This window comes from Sinohyriopsis cumingii, chromosome 18, assembly GCF_028554795.1.
Source record: "Sinohyriopsis cumingii isolate HCF-2022 chromosome 18, ASM2855479v2, whole genome shotgun sequence".
NCBI lineage: Eukaryota > Metazoa > Mollusca > Bivalvia > Unionida > Unionidae > Sinohyriopsis > Sinohyriopsis cumingii.
Window position 1 is genome coordinate 4,553,855 of NC_142978.1, and position 19,621 is coordinate 4,573,475.

The 19,621-nt window shown below is 32.6% G+C and overlaps 1 protein-coding gene across 10 annotated transcripts in view; it reads right to left on the reverse strand.

Annotated features, from left to right (window-relative positions):
- LOC149775988 (uncharacterized) overlaps window positions 1-19,621 on the reverse strand; it is a 336,196-nt gene that overhangs the window by 215,389 nt on the left and 101,186 nt on the right. For 9 of the 10 annotated variants that reach the window (XM_089941197.1, XM_089941196.1, XM_089941191.1 and 6 more), the window contains 4 exons: window positions 15,484-15,603; window positions 14,786-14,905; window positions 13,193-13,442; window positions 10,044-10,076 (listed from right to left, as the gene is read on the reverse strand). In XM_089941197.1, the coding sequence (XP_089797323.1) occupies window positions 10,044-10,076; window positions 13,193-13,442; window positions 14,786-14,905; window positions 15,484-15,603 (523 nt within the window). The remainder of the gene's footprint in view (window positions 1-10,043; window positions 10,077-13,192; window positions 13,443-14,785; window positions 14,906-15,483; window positions 15,604-19,621) is intronic. The other variant, XM_089941195.1, reaches the window with a different exon arrangement.

Below are 19,621 nucleotides of genomic sequence, written 5' to 3' on the forward strand. Positions count from 1 at the left end.
AATAGGTGTACATTACAGTGATGAGCATGCTTAGATACTGTAGATGAAATGCTGAATGACTTGTTTTAAAGACCTGTCATTTACAAGACACTTAAGAGATGTGTATTACATGTCTTGCTTGATATGTACAGCATTTCCCATATACAGTACAAGAAATGCATAGGTTCAAGTGAAACAAATATTAAAGTCTTAGATATAGGTGTATACATTAAAACTGCAATAATGCATAAATGTAAGCTAAATATGTAAAATAGTTTTAAAGACTGATTCATTACAAAGTACATATACATTCTGAAATACAATGTATTCGATACAAAAAGGGTCTGAAAAAGGAATAGGGATTTTGGAGGATACAGTTGCAGTCTGACAAAATAAATGGAAATGATCAAATCTACCTGCAATTCAGTGTAGCACCTTGAGTGTAGGATTGTAGGTTTCCCAAATTTTTTGTCATGTAACTCAAATCTTGACACCTGTGTACATGGTCACACCTTTTTTGTCAGGGAAAATCATCAAAAATCATCACATTTTTTTTAGCACATATCTACAATGGTCATGTTGACTATAGCAATGGCCAATATCTCTAAAGGGAACAAAAAGCTTTAGGATGGTAGTTAATTTCCATTTCAAAACAACCTTTTGGCAATCAATACATTCAAAACTCATAGTCTGCCACATCGAAATGCAGTCACCAATGGCTTCTAGTGTAATGTATTTTTGAGGTTGAATTTATTGACAGGAGGGTTTACATTTGCATGAATATTGGGAAAAATCTGCAATAATTCAAAATCTGTCATTTAATCAATTCATTTTTAAATTGAAAATAAAAGTAATTTAGAAAAAGAGAATTATTAAAATAAATACTGGTAGATAATGAGTGACATTCACTTAAGTCAAATGAGACCAAGATCTGGAACAGAAATTCTATATTGCAGCTCTGGTCAGATAAACCAGATACAGTATTATGATATGTACATATTTTGTGAGTTATTTCAATACATAAGACATTTATAAAAAGTATCAAAGGAAAAGATATTACAGTGCAAACAAGGAAAGTTAATATGTACAAACAGTCAAAGCAAATAAGATTACCTCATTTTTTACCACTACAATGTATTAAGTACTATCTATTAGTATTTTTCTATGTGCCTTTGAAGTTTTGTGTCTCCCAAATTTGTATGACACAATATTCCTGCCACTTGGATCCTACGTGCATTGCTGCATTAGTAATGTGGTCTCATTTTCTGAACTGGCCAGAAAGAATAGATTTAACTGTCTTTCATTTAATTCTGTTCTACCTAACAGATTTGGTCTAACAATGGTCACTTACTGTGTATTTAAATGACCAATTAATCTACTGCAAATACTGAGTTCAGTCAGCAATCATGCAATTTTGTCAATTCCCAAAATAAATTTCTTCACTAGATGATGGTGTGAGTAAAATAAGGCACTTGCCAATACCATGTGAAGCAGCAATATAAGAACTGACATACAGTACTTCAGCAAATATGCACACATAGTACATGTGTACCATTTTTCAAGTAATTTAATTTATTGGTCAGTCTGTATTTTGGCATTTTTCTTCACTTAAGACAACATTTAATCTGTGCAGGGAAGGAAGAACCACTGTAATTATGTTATCAAACATGAAGGTTCCACAGAAAACTCTCTCTCTTGGTCTGTCTACAAATCAGACTTTCTTGTACTATCTTAAAAATTAAAAAAAATCCTTGTACAATCTTAAAATTGACAGCACTGATACTTCTGGAAAAGTATACCTACCATATGTACTTGTATAAAAGTAAAGTCCAATTGGAAACTGCACAGACACAGAACTGATGCACTGTCAGATCCGAGTCTATGCAGTTTTTGGAAGCTATCAGTATAACAAAACAATACAGACCCTCATCCCTCAATGAAACGAGCAATGGCAGATCAGGGTCATTGTTTCTAGAGACTGAACCTGACTTGTATGCAAGTACATACATTAATGATCCACTACCTATGAACACACAAGTTAGACAAAAATAAAAGGTTAGGTGCTTTTGAGGAAATGAAGCAAGAAAATAAAGAAAGGTAAATGAAATCACATAATGAAGACCAGAAGAAAATTTAAACAATTAAAGCTTTCATTATATTAACATCCATACTAAACTGATAGAAGGGTAGGGAATAAATAAAACCTTTCCCAATACCTTACAATTCATGCATTAAATGACCAAAACACCAATACATGCATATTTTACACAAAATCAAGTAAAGGTATGTAAATACAAAAGGGGGTGATTGTATGTTGTGCTATACAAATAAAACTTTAAAATTGTGCATTATTTCCACAGAAAATACAACCATTTGGACACTATTAATTTTTTAATTTTTAGGTATATAGGAGAATAAATGGAAATTCGCAGCTGATGACTTGAGTCATCTCCCTGGAATCTTGTGACCCAACCACTCACCTCCCAACCTGAGTTCTTACAAGATATGCACACTTGTGTATGTGCAAACAATTAGTAATGGGACATAATAAAACCATGCTGAGGTATGAAATACTGATTACAGCAAAGATTTTGTTTATCTGAATGGATATATACTTTTCTGCATACCATAATCATACAGCATGCCAATCTTACTTTACATAATATGGACAGTTACCAAATATACTTGTTTATACGTCAAATTAAACTGCAAACAAAGATCCTGATCTGCCTTAGTATAATGCACCTGCAGATCAGGATCTATGTTGTTTGTTCTACTGATTACTCCTAACAAACTGCACAGACCCATACCTACCTGCACATAATGCCACAGCAGATCTGGGTCTGTGAAGTTTGCAGCTGGACTCATAAGCAAGTACATATGGTATATCAGCACTGAACTTCAGTCAATAACAAGATGGTAACACATTGATTACACTGTTATAAATCACATAATTGTTGTAACTGATTATAGGTGCTTTTAAATGAATAGCACTGAATAAATGAATTATCAAGAAAATTTCTTTGGAATATAATGGATAAATTTGACAATTAGTTAAAAGTTACTTAGGTCAAGTATGCATGTGAATTCTGTTTGGTGATTAGTAAAGGGAAAGAATTTTTTATGATCTGGAGTCAATAAATTCATACGTAAGTTACAATGTGTATGTGCATTTTCTTTATTTAATCTTCTGAAAGTATGCTAAAGATGATCAATGCTACAGATAAGCAACATGTTTGCATATTTTATACAAACAAATGGACTAAAAAATGCATAAAGAAATGTTTGTTCTGAATGCATTCAACTTATGCAAAACAATTTAATTTTAAGCATTAAGCCCCAAGCTATATGTATTACCCCTTCATCAAGTACAGTTTATGTCTTATGATTGTGCATTTGATGCTACTAGAACAAGTCAAAGCTGTTCCATGCAGATTTGAAATGAAAGTACTTGATCAATATTGACAACACTCAAACAAAGTGACCCTCCTTATCAAACATACTATGAATTAGTCTTGGTCACTAAGCCATTAGACAAATTTCATGGGTTAATTATGCCACTGAACAATCGGCCCAAGGCTTGCATGTTTTAAGGAGAGCCAGTTAATACTGACAGACAGGAGCCAGTTGAATTTTCCAAAGTCACTATTTTATTTGGTTGGGAGGGACAGTTTTTCTGCAGAGAGATTTGATTTCCATCTGAATCGGTTTTGATGGCCAATGGAAAATTTATGTTAACCACTTGAATCTAAATGGCACAATTAATGTATTGATGTTTAAGAATCATTCTGACACTGTAAGTGTCTTTTGTAGAGTTCACAAAATACCCCACCAGATTTAAAATATGAGGCCCAAGTAGGCCTGATATCACTCAGCTTGCTAACATAATAGCCTGATATAGATGTACTAAAGTAATGAAAAGTTCGGCTAACAAAATCACCTCATTAATATGTATCCCATCAAAACATTTCGGTCAGTCAAGATGTTGGATAATTAAACATGTTACCAAACTGGGTCAAAACTATCAGAAATTCAAACCTGAGAAATGAATTGTAACAAGTGTTGCCGATCACATGCTGTTGTTGTAGTTGTTGTTGTAGGGTTTAACGCCATTTTTCAGCACACGATAGGCTATACATGGCAGCCAGTATTAATGGTGGAGGAAGAACCCGGGAAAACCCCAAAAAGAACCACCAACCCATGAGAAGTTACTGGCAAGCTTTCTCACACACCCACATTGGCTGAATCTGAGATTCGAACCCACACAGACAGAGGTGAGATGGCAGTGATCCGTAACAGAGAGTGCTTTAGACCACTCGGCCACTCGAGGCCTCCACTGATCACATGCAAGTTTATAATCATATAAGCATATATATGACATTTGATTATAATCAGCTCAAAAATAATTCTTCGAATCTGATAACAATCACTGCCAAACAGATGCAAGATTACCTTGTTACATGAATTATGTTCATTATCAAATTCAACTAAGATCTTGACACTATAATCCCATATTCCAAGTTTCATCAAGATTAGATAAGAAATACAGCTTACTGAGTGGTAACAAGCTCAGCAAATCAGGTGTAAGATTACCTCCTTATTATACACACATCTCACTCATTATTAAACTCATCCACGATCTTGATGATGATGTACATATATTATTACAAGTCTGATCAATAATGGATATGATGTATAACCTTGAGGGTGGTAAAAAGCTCTGTCAACAAGATGCAAGATCACCAGATTAGCAAGAAGGAATGAAACTATTCAATTCTGTCACATACTGATAAGACTCACAATTCAAAGAATATGATATGATTCATTATTGATACACATATCACATTGATGGTCTTTTCGTCTTTAGAAGGTCTCTCAGTAGTAAGGTGGTGCTCTTTCATACCTGTTGCCATTTTGGTTGTATTTCTTGTATGCAGACAGATATAAATTTATCATCTGTCCATATGCCAATCTCATTACTTGACAAGATGTAACTAAAAATACTTTCAAACAGACTACCTGTTATGTGTCATTGATTTTTATTTAATGTCATTTCAGGCTGGTCCATTTGATCAGTGCTCGTATTGATCACCATACCCTTTGTTTTGTACTGCATGAATACTTTTAAAACATTTTATTACATATTCCAGGTCTTCACTTAGAAGCCACTAGCGTTATCTTCAAAACAAATTTCAAACCATATGAGCTAGTCATCCTTTGTGTGCTAATTTGTAAAAGGCAAGTGAGGGTTGTCATAATATTTCTTTGTTATTGGAATAAATAAATGAATGTGCCTGCTATCACTTTGTCAGAAAAACTCCCTATTTAAAGAATAAAATGAAAACAACTAATAATTATTAATGAATGCTGAAGATTAAAGTAATGTGTATAAGATAAAACTTTGTAAAGATTCATCATCTCCTGTATCGATATAAAAAAACCTGACATACCAATTAACAGTTTCACCTCTATTAGCAAGCAAGGATCTCACTCAATTATCTACCCTGTACAAGATCTTGGTAAAATAAATATGTATAATTCAAGTTTGATCAAAATCAGAGTAAAAAACAATTTCAGTCAATCACATGCAAGATTACATCATTAATGAACACAGATATTGCTCAATGTTGATCCCATCCAATATTCAGATAATTTGAAGCGATATTTCAAGTTTGATCAGATTGGATATAAAACTCACTCAATGGAAACAAGCTCAGTCAACCAAATGCAAAATCACCTTATTTAGTGTGTGGATTTCACTCATTATCCAACTTGTCCAAGATTATGACGATATACTGTAAGGATATAAGTCAGATAAAAATCTAACCCAGAAATACAGCCTCCAGAGTGGTAACATTATCAGCCAATCAGATTCAAGATCACCTCATATATATTAATTATCTTGCTCATCATCAAACTCACTGGGGGCCTAATGATATTACCATGTTTTGCAAGTCTGATCAAAACCAGATGAGAAACGGTCTCCAGGGAGGGAACAGGGTCAGTCAATCTGATGCAAGATCACCTCATTAATATGAATGAATAAATAAATGAATACAGAAATAAATAATAACAATAATAATAATTTCAAGAGGGTAACCCAATTACACGTACTTTCAAATCTAATCTCCCATGAGGGGGCCCTAGGTGGCAGAGTGGTCTAATGCACTTGCCTTAACTAATTACTGCAATCTCACCTAAGTCCATTTGGGTTCGAGTCTCTGGCTCATGTGGCAAGTGAGAAAGCTTGCCATTGCTTCTTGTAGATCAGTGGTTCCTACTAGGCCTTTGCCAGGTCTTTCATCCACCTGTCATATGGGCTGCCATGTATAGCATAGCATGTGCTGAAAAATGGCCTTAAACCCAAGCCATACATTTTACATATATATATATATATAAACACACACACACCAAGAGGTTTAAGAATTGTTTAAGCAAATGTAAGTTTAAAAACTTTAAACACATCAACTATGGTGCAATGTTTCTGTTGGCGTTATTGGAATTGGATCTAATAAGATGGGTTAATATGGGTTTTCTACCAAGACTAAAGCAAAGGGTCAATGCATTACTAACTTAAAAAGTCTTACTATGTGCACAAGACACATTAGAGGTGCTGTGTGCATTGAATACCTTTTATCTCTTCAAAACTAACATCCCAACAAGATGTTAGAAAAAAAGTCTTCTATTCAATAAAATAGTACTGCTGTAGCATTACAAAATCCTCCCAAGCAATCTTTAGCAACATGTCAGATAAATAACAACATAACTCAAAAATGGATGAATGACTTAAAGTAACATAAAATTCACAACCATACAAACCTCTATCAGAACCCCAAAATATATTTATCCTAAACTTATTTGGATTATTCATATTTAGTTGCTCCTTTTTCATGATTTCTCTCCCTTAAGAGACTCAATATGCAGCAACATGGAATTGTTAATCAAACAATGTGATCTGCCTGACTTTTTATTCAATTTTTTAGTTACAACAGTGTCCTTGGCATGTTCATTTATTAAGGAGGAGAAAATATAAAGACGCTGTTTCCAGAAATGTGTTCTTGTTAAGTAGTAGCTTAAATTAATTGTTTCTTTTTATCACTATATGTCAGTAAAAAGAAGATTACTGGTACTGGTTGGTGGTTTGTAATGATTGCCTTATAAGGTGATAAACATTTTATACAAGACCAAACTTTCCTTCAGTATGGATAAAGTAAAACATATATACATCAATTCTTTTCGCCTAAATAGTTTGTGCACAAAGAATATGGTACCTTCTATTCTCTTGATTTTTAATGGTTAAACAAGTCTTTTGAGCCATTTATTATTATTTCCATCTCCTTGGTCTTGATAAGCTAAACATGCTAAATAAGATTAAAGATTATTCCTGAAACTTGAATAATGTTGACATGTTATTGCATGCATACACTTAAATAATATATATTTTGCAAATAATGAAAATGCTCCCTGTCAAAAGATTCAGCATAAATGTATTTCTTTTTCCCCAAAAACTGATTTCATTTATTGTACAACATCAGTAAACAAATACTAGTAGATATCTAAATCAGATGTTTTGGAAATAATATTAATCAGATCACAATTTTCATATAATTTACAATCTGTTAACACACAAACCATAATGTAATAATTTAAGTACAATTCAATTCATCAATTTGAAAAGATCTATTGTCTTTATTAACCATTGACATAAAAAGTTTGAGAAATGATGCTTATAAAGAAAATACCTTCAACAATGAGCATTACCATTAATTACACCATATCAGTTAATGCTTGTCTCAGACCCAATTAGTTAATTACATTTACACCTCTAATGTTATCATGTACTTACATGTATACGGTCAAGTGCATTTCATTCTATGCTGCCATACTACTGTATTTTTGTGATTACTCCTGTATACGTCAATATTTTGGAATGTACAATTAATTATGGACAGAAAAATATTAATCATAATTTTAACTGATTCTTATCCACAAATATTTACAAAATTGTATTAACTTCTCTGTAACACAAAAAATAATTTTCATAGATTAATGGTGCATGTAAAATTAAAAAGTTAGGGCATTAGCAAACAATATATATTATTTTCATAGTGTTGTTATAACCATGATGTGTGAACATACAAAGCTGCAGGACTCTGAAGCAAATGGTGCTTGGAAAACCAAAATAAAACCACTTAACCAAAGTGAAGCATGAAATTTAGGTCACCGTGACCTTCTTTTGGTGAAATGATCCTAAATACATATTTTAACTAAATGGTAAAAAAGATGGATGGACATGGATAATACTACAGTTTCACCTCCAAATTCTGGTAGTGCATACAAAAAAAATAATAGAAATAAAAAAAGTTGTTAAAAGAAGAAATCTCCATCACAATCACAGACTTTTTTTTAAAGAAATCTAGAGGCTGAAATTTAATGAATATATTGACTTGCATAACAAAGTAAAAAGTACATGTATGTGTGATTTTACTTGAATTTCATATACCAGATAACCCTGTATAAGGAATTAAAAATAATGGTTTGTGTCAAGCTGAACACTTCGGTCAATGAACTGATACAAGACACCACTACATATTTAGTGTTTGTAGAAAAGGAATGAACTTAAATTAATGATGATGATAATGGGGCATTGATTCAGCATCTCCATTTGATATTGGCATTGAAAGTGATAGTCCCAAAATAAAAGTTGGCTTAAAAATGAATACAAGTCACTGTATGGGATTACTACTTTACTCGCCAAAAGAATTTCCTGAAAACAAAGACAGGCCCATTTCTTCTCTTTACCTGCTGAGCATTGAAACAATTTCTGATATTGTGAGAAACTCCAACATATTAAATTTGGCAATCAAAATGCTTTCTTACACATTTAATTTAAAATTTTCACTTTATAACTTTAGGTACTGTATAAAATTCTTTGGCATGACCATAGACCTTGAACCCGATATGTTTCATAGATGATTACTTAACTTGCAGCAAACAATATCAAGATATTCCCACACGCTAAGTTTGATCCAACCTATATCAAAATATTTCAAATGCAAATACTAAAGTGGTCTCATTCAAAGTAATCTTCAAGTAGATCTGCACATGGGGTTTGATTTGATAAAAATACAGAGATTCAGTTAGAGTCATACAATGAGCACCTTGCCTCTTTGAACTACAACCCTTCCCCCATACACTTTTCAAGGGAAATCACTAATATGAGAATTAAAAGAGGGATAACAGCACAAGCTTTACATACTTTACAACTTGCAGAACACTTATGTCAAAGGTTGAAAGGGAAAAAATGAAAACACAAGAAATAAATTGCAACATGGAGACAGATAGAAAAAGCTATAAAGATTCAATCACATACTGTACATGAAGAAGTTACAAAGACTCTAATGCTATACTCTGCCTAGCAGCAACTGTTGTATTAAGTATAGAATCAACCAACAGGATGGACTAAGCAAATTATAAATGGATAGTAAATCAGTTTAAGCTCATTTGTCTAACATATTACTTCATCATCCCCATATCCCAATAAAGATCGATCAATAGTTAAGCCTTAAACCATAAGCATCTTAAATAATGAACCAATATGCATGAATGCATGGGCAGGATTGCATAATGATGTGAGAAGAAAATGATTTGTCCTGAGGAGTGATTATTTCATTGTTTCGTATATTAATTGTTCCAAATATAGGCTACTGCAACTGTTGAATAAACTGTCTACAGATTTGTGAAATATCTTTAATCCACATCACCCGAACCAAAAATCCTAAAATTTGGAGCAAATTTTCTTTTTGAAAATAATGGAAATGTATAATATGTGTTATTTTATTCTCATTCATTTGAGCAATCTCATTTTGAAGATTTGTTTTAAAGCATGGTCTGGCAGAAACTTCAGAAAGCTGAAAGACTACAGGGCAATTAGAGCTGTGGTGATGTAGTAAGCTGGCAGCAAAGAATTACTTGCCCTTGACCTAGACCTCCGATTATATTCTAGCTGCAGCAACAACAGAAGCAGCAGCTGATGCTGATATGTAATTATAGCAACCACTTACCATAGGGTAAAGAAACCTCAACAGTTTGAATCACTGAACCAAAAAGAAGCATGTAAGTTGTGTTTGCAACAAGCATAAAAGTGGCATTTTCATTCAAACATTTACCATGAAAAATATAAACTATTACAAGAAATTCAGGAACCTGTAAATAAACTTTTCCAACAGAGTACTAGTGTTCTTAATGATTATGAAAATTCTTAATCCTAGTTTAAACATTATGAGAATTCATATTTGGGAGATGCATTCAAACAAGAGAATTCTCCTTGAATTTTGTGGGTTCATGTCAACCGATACTGTAGCAGACTTGTTATGAAAATGTTATTCTCAAACTGTATAAATTCACAGGAGTCCCAGCATTCTGTCATGAATGGATCAAGCAACTTTCCTTGCACTTCAATGATAATCGTCATTTATTTCTGATTAAGAAATATATGGAAAAAAAGAAACATTACTGTGAATTTAATGAAAGTCAATAAAACAATACAGAATCTATGGACCATTCCACTTAAGGTATCTGATAAATACTGTATATAGTAGAACTCACATAGGTCATGTACGCACTCTGCGAAACTTTATGCATCTATAGGTGTCATTTTAAAGAATTTGATTACACATACCTTTAACTTATTTCCCTTCTTATCCATAAAAATTCCATTGATGAGTATTATAAAAATTCCTCAAGAATTGCTTAACGGCAAATTCATTGATAACATACATCAATATATTTGATGTAGTCACCCAAGCGGGGTGATCCCATTTAAACCAGTTTCTCTTGTGTGCTATGATGTAATAAGGATAAGCACCTGCCGTTAAGTTGTACAACAAACATAAACAGAAAACGACAATGTTATCATTTATAAACAAAACCTGGCAAAACATTGACAGAAAAAACACAAAAACCGCACACAAGTTCAATAAAATGGCAGTAATTATGTAATTTTGTATATATTTTATGAATGGTATGTCATGTCTTATATTTCAATTGGTGCATAATGCCTAGTTTAGTGATCCAAAATTCTTCCTTCATACACTTAAAAGGACAGTAGAAATGGTGTTGTAAAAATTCAGATTATTTTAGTTAAATCTTACACTATGCTAACTTATATTTTTGAAGAAATGTCACATGTACAAGCTAAAAATGAAACGTACTTACAATGTTACTGCTCTATCCCATTAATATTTAAACAACTATACTATTTTTATGAAAATGCAAGCAAATTCTTGTTCACGTGATTGTAATTGATTTCTCAGCACTAGTAACAGTCGAATCCAATGTAATACTCTCTTCACCCATTTCAATGCCGAACTACCATTGTCAAAGTCCATAGGTGGCGCTATACAGTTTCGCATTTTGCATAGGGTTAGGATTTTAAAGAAAAAGAATGTTCCCGGCTTTCCTCACTGGTTATACTGGCTATTTAAAAAAGACCTTGTATATCTTAGGTATAATGCAAAGAACCTTTAATTCCCTTTATTTTGATGTATGATTGATGGGTGTACTATGGGTTATAGAGTATACAGCTTGGCCTTACTTCAAATGTGCACCTTTCAAAAAAGTGCTAGCTCTACTTGGTCATTTTCACTTCCTGAACTTCAGAGGTAAATTGTATAAAAAAGAGCCGATAACGTTTTTTACATTTTATATATTTGGTAATTCATTCATTGCACTTTCAGAAGCTGGTATTGTCTAGTCTGGCAAAATTCATTTTCCCTATTTTAATAGCTGCTATGTATAGTGTACTTTAGACTAATTCAGACTGATATTTTAACACAAGGGAGCAGTCATTTTAGTTAGCAGTGTGCTTAAATCATGTAAAATTTCCAAAAGTACAATATCCAAAAGAAATATCATCCACATTAAATTAATGTAGCATAGAGGTATGCAAACATTCTCTCCACTGTGCATGTTTTAAATGTAAACTACTTCACCTTACATACGTCACTCTCGCAGAAGTACATATTATTTGGTGAGCGCCACCATAGCGAAAAATAATTTATTTTTCGTCTGAAATTATTATGCAGATCACTAAACACTCAAGATTGAATAAACTTTGTTTGAACTATCTTACGATTAAGTTTTAAAACATTATTAAATTTAACATTTATATCAGTAAATGCGCAGACATGACCCGTGTGACTTACTATAATGAAGTACTGTATTGTATACAAACGATTTTGATTTTGGCGGTTTGTTACACGCGTCTCTAATGTACTGTATGAACAATCCAAAATATTTACAAAATATGATCTCAGCCGGAAAGATGACACTTCTTTTACCAAAAAAGTGCACTGTCAATCTCTCGTTCCGGCTTGATTTTTAAATAAATTCTGGTCACAATGATACACAAACGTCTTCAAGATTGGAACTTGAACGAAATCTTCATAATGGAGAGCAACTAGGGGACACAACTCTGTTGACAGCAAAGTACATGTACTAATCAGGACTGCACGGAAAAAACGACTGGGATGACAACAGTAGCAAAAACAACAACAACAACAAATAATAATAATAATAACAATAATAATAATAATAATAATAATAATAATAATAACAATAACAATACTAATAATAACGATGATGATGATAATAATAATAATAATAATAATAATAATAATAATAATAATGATGATGATGAAAATAAAAAGAAGAGCAAAAACATTTTACACATTAATTTTTGTGGCAAAAAATCATTATTATCATTGTCGTCATAATCTTTATTATTATTACTATTATTATCATTATCATTATTATTATTATTATTATTATCATAATTATTATTATAGCCATAAAGAATAACTGCAGCAATTATAGTTATGCTTTTCTCTTGGCTCTAAAAACTGTTTTTGCTCAATTCAGCTGCATTAATTTGTTTCTAATGAAATTATGAACATGCACACATGCTAATAACATACAGTCACACAAAGATGCTTATAAAACAGCCAACAGCCAATGTACAAGTGAACAAACTGTCAAATTCTCATTAATTTACAAAAACCATTTGCACTGCAAACAAATCTAAAATAAAATCCAAAGTTTTACTATTGAAAATGAGAATACTTATTCATATTATAAATCTGCAAGACAATTACTTATTAATTAGACAGAGCTGACTAAACTTCTGAACATTGCTCAATAAGTAAAAACTTACCTAAAGAGTCCTCAAGTAAGGAGTCCCTTAATTCCCGATCATAGTCCTGTTTCAAATCCTCCATACGATTAGACCAATCAGCTTCTAGCTGATTTAATTCTTCCTTATGCTTCTTTGTGAGAGTTTCTTCCAGTTCTGCCAGTGTAATCTGGTGTCTTGCTTCCAGTTCAGACATTGTAAGATTCTCCCGACTTTGGTAGATTTGTTCAAGAGTGATCCGCATAGCCTTGACCTGTGTTCCCAGCTCTTCCTGTAGGTCAAATTTTTTTTACTAATAGCAGCAAATGAAATTATATATATAAACATTAGTATTTTAGTATTTTGTATATCACATTATTTTGGTATGACTAGACTTTTCCACTCTGTCAGTGTTACATATATCTGATTTAATTCATATTTATTTTAATTTAATTGTTTGTCAGTTTCAAATTTTTTTATTCTATTATATGCTATTATAATCTAAATTTATTCACTGGAGATGATATTTTTCCTGATAATCAGTTGACCTGAATCATTCTTTTGCAAACACCAGGTGTTGATCTAAATCCCGACCTTGTTTCAGAATTTGTAGCAACCTTCACAAACAAGTTCTATTTTATTTTAAAATTATTGGTTTTCATCAGGGTCATTTTTAGTGTACGTGACATAAACACGATCACGTGACACCACCACCCTCGATTTTGCAATTCCAGTTTTTCCATTACTGTGCATTTGTTAGTTTTAATATAGATGCGTAGAGACAGATTTCTCAGTTTTTGGCTTTTTACATGATGTCAAGTTATTTTGTTGTAGCCAGATTTTGAGTTATAATTTTCTTCAGATCAGTTGGATTTCAAAAGGAATAAATCTTTTTTTCTCTGGAAATATTTTGAGAAGTGCTTACACAGAAATTTTGGAAAGACATTGCTTACAAATTTAATTTCGATTTCCAACACCGGAGTGTCATTTTTTGTATTTCTACAAGGAACTGTAAATAAGCACAGTATTGACTACAGCATATGTCATTGTCATCCATCTTGGAGTTTCTATCAGGATTCGAACTAGAAATTATTAGAACATTTATTACTTGGACTTTTGCCATTTAATTTGTGGATGATCCTTGGATTATTTTTGGATTTGATTCTATAAAACCATAAGTTCATATTATTTTTATTTTTACAGAATTTTTCCAGGGAAATAAATTATTTGTTAAATTTTTAAAAATTTGTTGTTTTCACTTTTCTGTGTTACTGTTTATTCGATCCTAAACATGTAACAGTCAGCAACAAATAATTTTGGCAAATTGCAAATGACTACTAAATTTTCTGCCTTATTTGCAATCATATTTTTGATTCATACTCCATAAAAACAATATTGGGAAAAATCAGTAAAGCTGCCTAAATTTTATGATTTAAAAATAAAGAATATTCTACAGTATTTTTTCAAGTAGTTGACCACTGATCATATCAAGTCCTAAGGATCCCAGTAATAATAAATGATGGTCAATGTGTACCCAGAATCTTTTCTGCAGCTGGTAATCATGAATTCTTACAACAAATAAGGTTAATCATAAAAACCTAATTGCAAAAAGCATCAATAGGCTTCGGTGCTTACAACATGTTTTTGTTGCAGGTTCTTGATACGGTCTTCATAAAACTCGTCAAGGTCTGTCAGGAGGTTGTCCAGTTTCCTCTGTTGTTCTGAGGGTAGGCTCTGGCGAAGATCTTGGCTCACCTACATAACAAAAAAAATAAGCATACTGTGGGTTCCTGTCTGTATTAATGGGAACAGAAACATTTGGCAATATGGATTACTTATGCATTTATCTTTAGAATTAGGGTAAAATATTTTAAATCACATCTTCAGCATGGCATTATTTTTACAGCTTAATGTTAAAATTAACCCTTTTTGGAAATGGGGTGTGTTTTTTGGCACTCAAATATTTTATTCCAGTTTTAGCAGATTTGCAAGGCTACCATACATGTAACTTTTAAGTCAAGTCCAAATGCATGCAATATAGACCGAGATCTGCCAGCATAAAATGCAATGACCAATAATGGTCTATTTCGTTCAATTTACTGATTAATCCTAACTGTATAGACACAAACCTGCAGACACATTATGCAATGGCAGACCTGAATCTGTACAGCTTGCATTGAGTCTCATTTATAATTGAGTATACATGGTAAGAACACAAACAGTTTTCTAGACCTAGTCCATTGCATCCAATGTTAACTTCAAGAAAAGCTGTGATGCCTAATGCTACCTAGTCCTGGATCTATAAGAAGAAATTATCATGCCTGAAAACTAACTTGTTTGTCCCATGGCATCAGGTCTGACTGCCTCTTCTCCCCAGTTCTTTGCCGCGCAAGTTCCAGATCTTGTCGCAGTTTTTCAAGCTGTTCTTCATACTGTGTACCAAGTGCCTCAAGCTGAAAAATATAGCCCACAATTCAAGCATATGCTGACATGCAATTTGTGCTATTTCTTTAACAATCTTAATCTTAGCTTTACCGTTCTTTAGAACTCATAAAAGAAACTGTGCAATTGTGAATTACCAACAAAAATTTTTTAACAAATAAATACAAATAATAATAATAATAATAATAATAATAATAATAATAAAATGAAAATTATTAAAATGAAATGCACTTTTTAAGTATTATGTGTAAATAATTATTAATATATTTTTTAAAATTGCAAGATATGGAAATATTGTATTCTACTGATATATCAACTAAAAATTCAAATATTACCTTCTTACTATTCTCTGATTTTGTATGTTTCTGACATTAAGAATATTTCTGTAAATTCACACAGACACAGACACACACATTTACCAGTAACATTTTGCTCAATTATCTTGACATTTAATATTTATCTTCTGGGTCAATCACACATTTTTCAACAAAGCAAATAATCTTTGATAACCAAAACAAACAACATCTGAATAAAGAGTCCCATTTCAAACTAGACTGATACATTATAAATAACAGTAACAAACAAAATGAAGAAAATATCAATAAAAGCAAACAAGATATAAAGAAGTGGAGTTTTTGTGTAAATCAACTTAAAGAAAACATATTATATACATACGTACCACTGAAAAAAAAGTAATGATGAAATTAAAGCTACTGGTGGCATTTTCCTGCGTATCACTACACTAACTGAGACAATTAACTGTTTTCACATCGTATGTAGTCCCTAATTAATCATTAATATTTATATCAGCATTTTCCTGGAGATAAAGAATCCTACTCATTAAACAGAAAACAGTATTAAAATCTAAACAAAGAAAATAGGCTGGCTCCATGAAGGTGTCTTGCACTAAATTTTCAGTGATTTCATTCAAATGCATATAATTTTAGAAAAATGCAACATAATCTATGCTGACCTTGACTTTATAATATGCAATAGACAGAATTAACTAACTATAAAGGAGAGGTCATATGGAGTGTTCTCATATTAACAGTCACAGACTGTAGGATTGGACACAAAAACTACTTCATTTACTCCTTAACTAAACAATTAATTATTTTTATTTTGCCAGCATCACATGTAAAGCAGATTCCATTGATGTGGGGACTGTTTAGTCTTCATATATCGTGTTTAGATTAGAGACTAACAGGAGTACCATCTTCCTTGTCTATTTAAACACAGAACTACTGCCATGGATTTCCTACATAAAAAATTAAGGAAATATATAACGAACTGAATCAGTGTACTAATATCTTGAAAGGTCATAGAAAAGAAAGAAAGATACTGCAATCGCTATATTTCCCATCACCCATGAGGCAAAGTATTTAAGAAAATCAGGTTGTGGCTGCAAATCACTGATTCTAATGTTGCCAGTCCATATTAAACTCGATCTAGATTTGAGGCCGTGTATTACACTAACTCTAATGTTGACAGCCTGTATTACACTGATTCTAGTGTTGCAAGCCTGTAGTGTTAAGAGCCTATATTACACTGATTCTATAGTTGTGAGGTCACATTACACTGATTCTAGTGCTGAAACCCTGTATTACAGTGATTCCAGTGTTGAGACTATTAATACTGATTCTAGTTTTGTGAGCCTGTATTACACTGATTCAAGTTGATTCTATAGTTGTGAGGTCACATTACACTGATTCTAGTGTTGAGACCCTGTATTACAGTGATTCCAGTGTTGAGATTATTAATACTGATTCAGGTTTGGGAGCCTGTATTAGACTGATTCAAGTGTCAAAAACATTGTATTACACTGAATCTAGTGTTGTGAGCCTGCATTACACTGAATCTAGTGGTGTGAGCCTGCATTACACTGATTCAAGTATTAAAAACCTTGTACTACACTGAATCTAGTGTTGAGAACCTGCATTACACTGATTCAAGTGTTAAAAACCTTGTATTACACTGAATCTAATGTTGTGAGCCTGCATTACACTGATTCAAGTATTAAGGACTCAGTATTACACTGACTCCTGTGATCAAAACTGCCATCTTGAACTTTTTTTGTATTTATTTCAGCACAAAAATACGTAATGAAACTGGTTAACATGCAGATGCTCTTCTGTAATCAATACTTCAGTCTCACTATCTTAGCTCTTTTAATCCAAAGCTGTGGATTACACGTCGACACAATACAAGCCAGTAAATACCAAGATATTACTAAGCTGCAAAATTCCATAGTAGCCAAGGCGTTTGAAAGTATTGCTCCTATGATTTTGAATTCTTGAGTGTGAGTTGAATTTTTCTGTTCAGAAAATTTTGTGACTACTGAGTCACATTTATTTTTAGATATACTCAACTACACCAGTATATGCAACTTTACTTAACCCTATTCTCTCTGAATACTACATAGTCAATATGGTTGTTGTTGTTGTTATAGGGTTTAACATCATTTTTCAGTGCAAGATAGGCTATACATGGCGGTCAGTATTAATGGTGGAGGAAGAACCCGGGAAAACAACCACTGACCCACGAGAAGCTACCAGCAAGCTTTCTCACATAACCACATTGGCCGAGACCGATACTCAAACCCACACAGACTGAGGTGAGATGGCAGTGATCCGGGACGGAGAGCATTTTAGACCACTCGGCCACTCTGGGCCCCCCGACAATATGGATCAAAGGGTGAAGTATATATGACATCAACAAGCATTTAACAACAAGGTTTATAGATTGGTTATGCATGATGTGTAAATGGTGGAAGTCAACAATGTTCCAGATAGTGGTCCAAAAAGATCCTGCACAACATTCAAAGAAGAGAAAATAAAACAATATGAATTATAATTGGTTGGAAAACCTCCTAGAACCTCTACAACATGGCACAAGTAGAAAATGTAATAAAAATACACATAGTGGATGATGCTCTTATCTCCATACTTATTTCTGTCAATTTTAAAATATTTAGTCATTGTTACAGAAAAGCTTAGTAGTGTTGGCAATTTTATGACATTGATCAACAGTTTCTGTTTATCACCCAATGGTTGTTTCTTGATTGAATAATTTGTCCACGCGATGTCAGGCCAGAACAAGGTCTATTGATCAAGTTTCTAGCAGAACAAATAAACTGAATCTTGATCAATGTCAAAAATAAGACCAATATTCAATCAAATCAATTATCTCAATGCAACTACTGATATGTATTAGGAATGTACATTATTTTATTAACAAGCATGTAACTTGTTAACTTCTTCTAATTTTTTTGCATACCATTTAAAACTAAGATAATTAAGCATTAATATTACAGTAACAGGTCCCATTTGCCTCTAATGTATATATCTATGTTGACCTTTATTGTATATGCCTACCGTATACTGACCTTCACTGTATATGTTTATAGTGACCTTTCAGCCATGAACTTTCTCACTTATGTCCAAATGTGTTTTATAAAACCTGGTGTAAAGCTATCTGATTTCTACAGTTCAGTAACTGGTTACAAGAAATGTAGTACAGTATATACAAAGATGTCATACATACATGCTTATAAGTCAAGTTCAAAGGCAAGCAACATAGACCATGACCTGTCATGGCATAATTTGCCTCAAAATCAGGGTCTCCTTGTTTGTTCTCATTTCCCTAAAGGACAGCATAGACACAGATCTGCCAGTGAATTATGCTGGATTAGACTTGTATGTGAGTATATATCTGGGTCTGTGTATTTTACAGCTGGATTAGATTTGTATGTGAGTATATATCTGGGTCTGTGTAGTTTACAGCTGGATTAGACTTGTATGTGTGTGTATATCTGGGTCTGTGTAGTTTACAGCTGGATTAGACTTGTATGTGTGTGTATATCTGGGTCTGTGTAGTTTACAGCTGGATTAGACTTGTATGTGAGTATATATCTGGGTCTGTGTAGTTTACAGCTGGATTAGACTTGTATGTGAGTATATATCTGGGTCTGTGTAGTTTACACCTGGATTAGACTTGTATGTGAGTATATATCTGGGTCTGTGTAGTTTA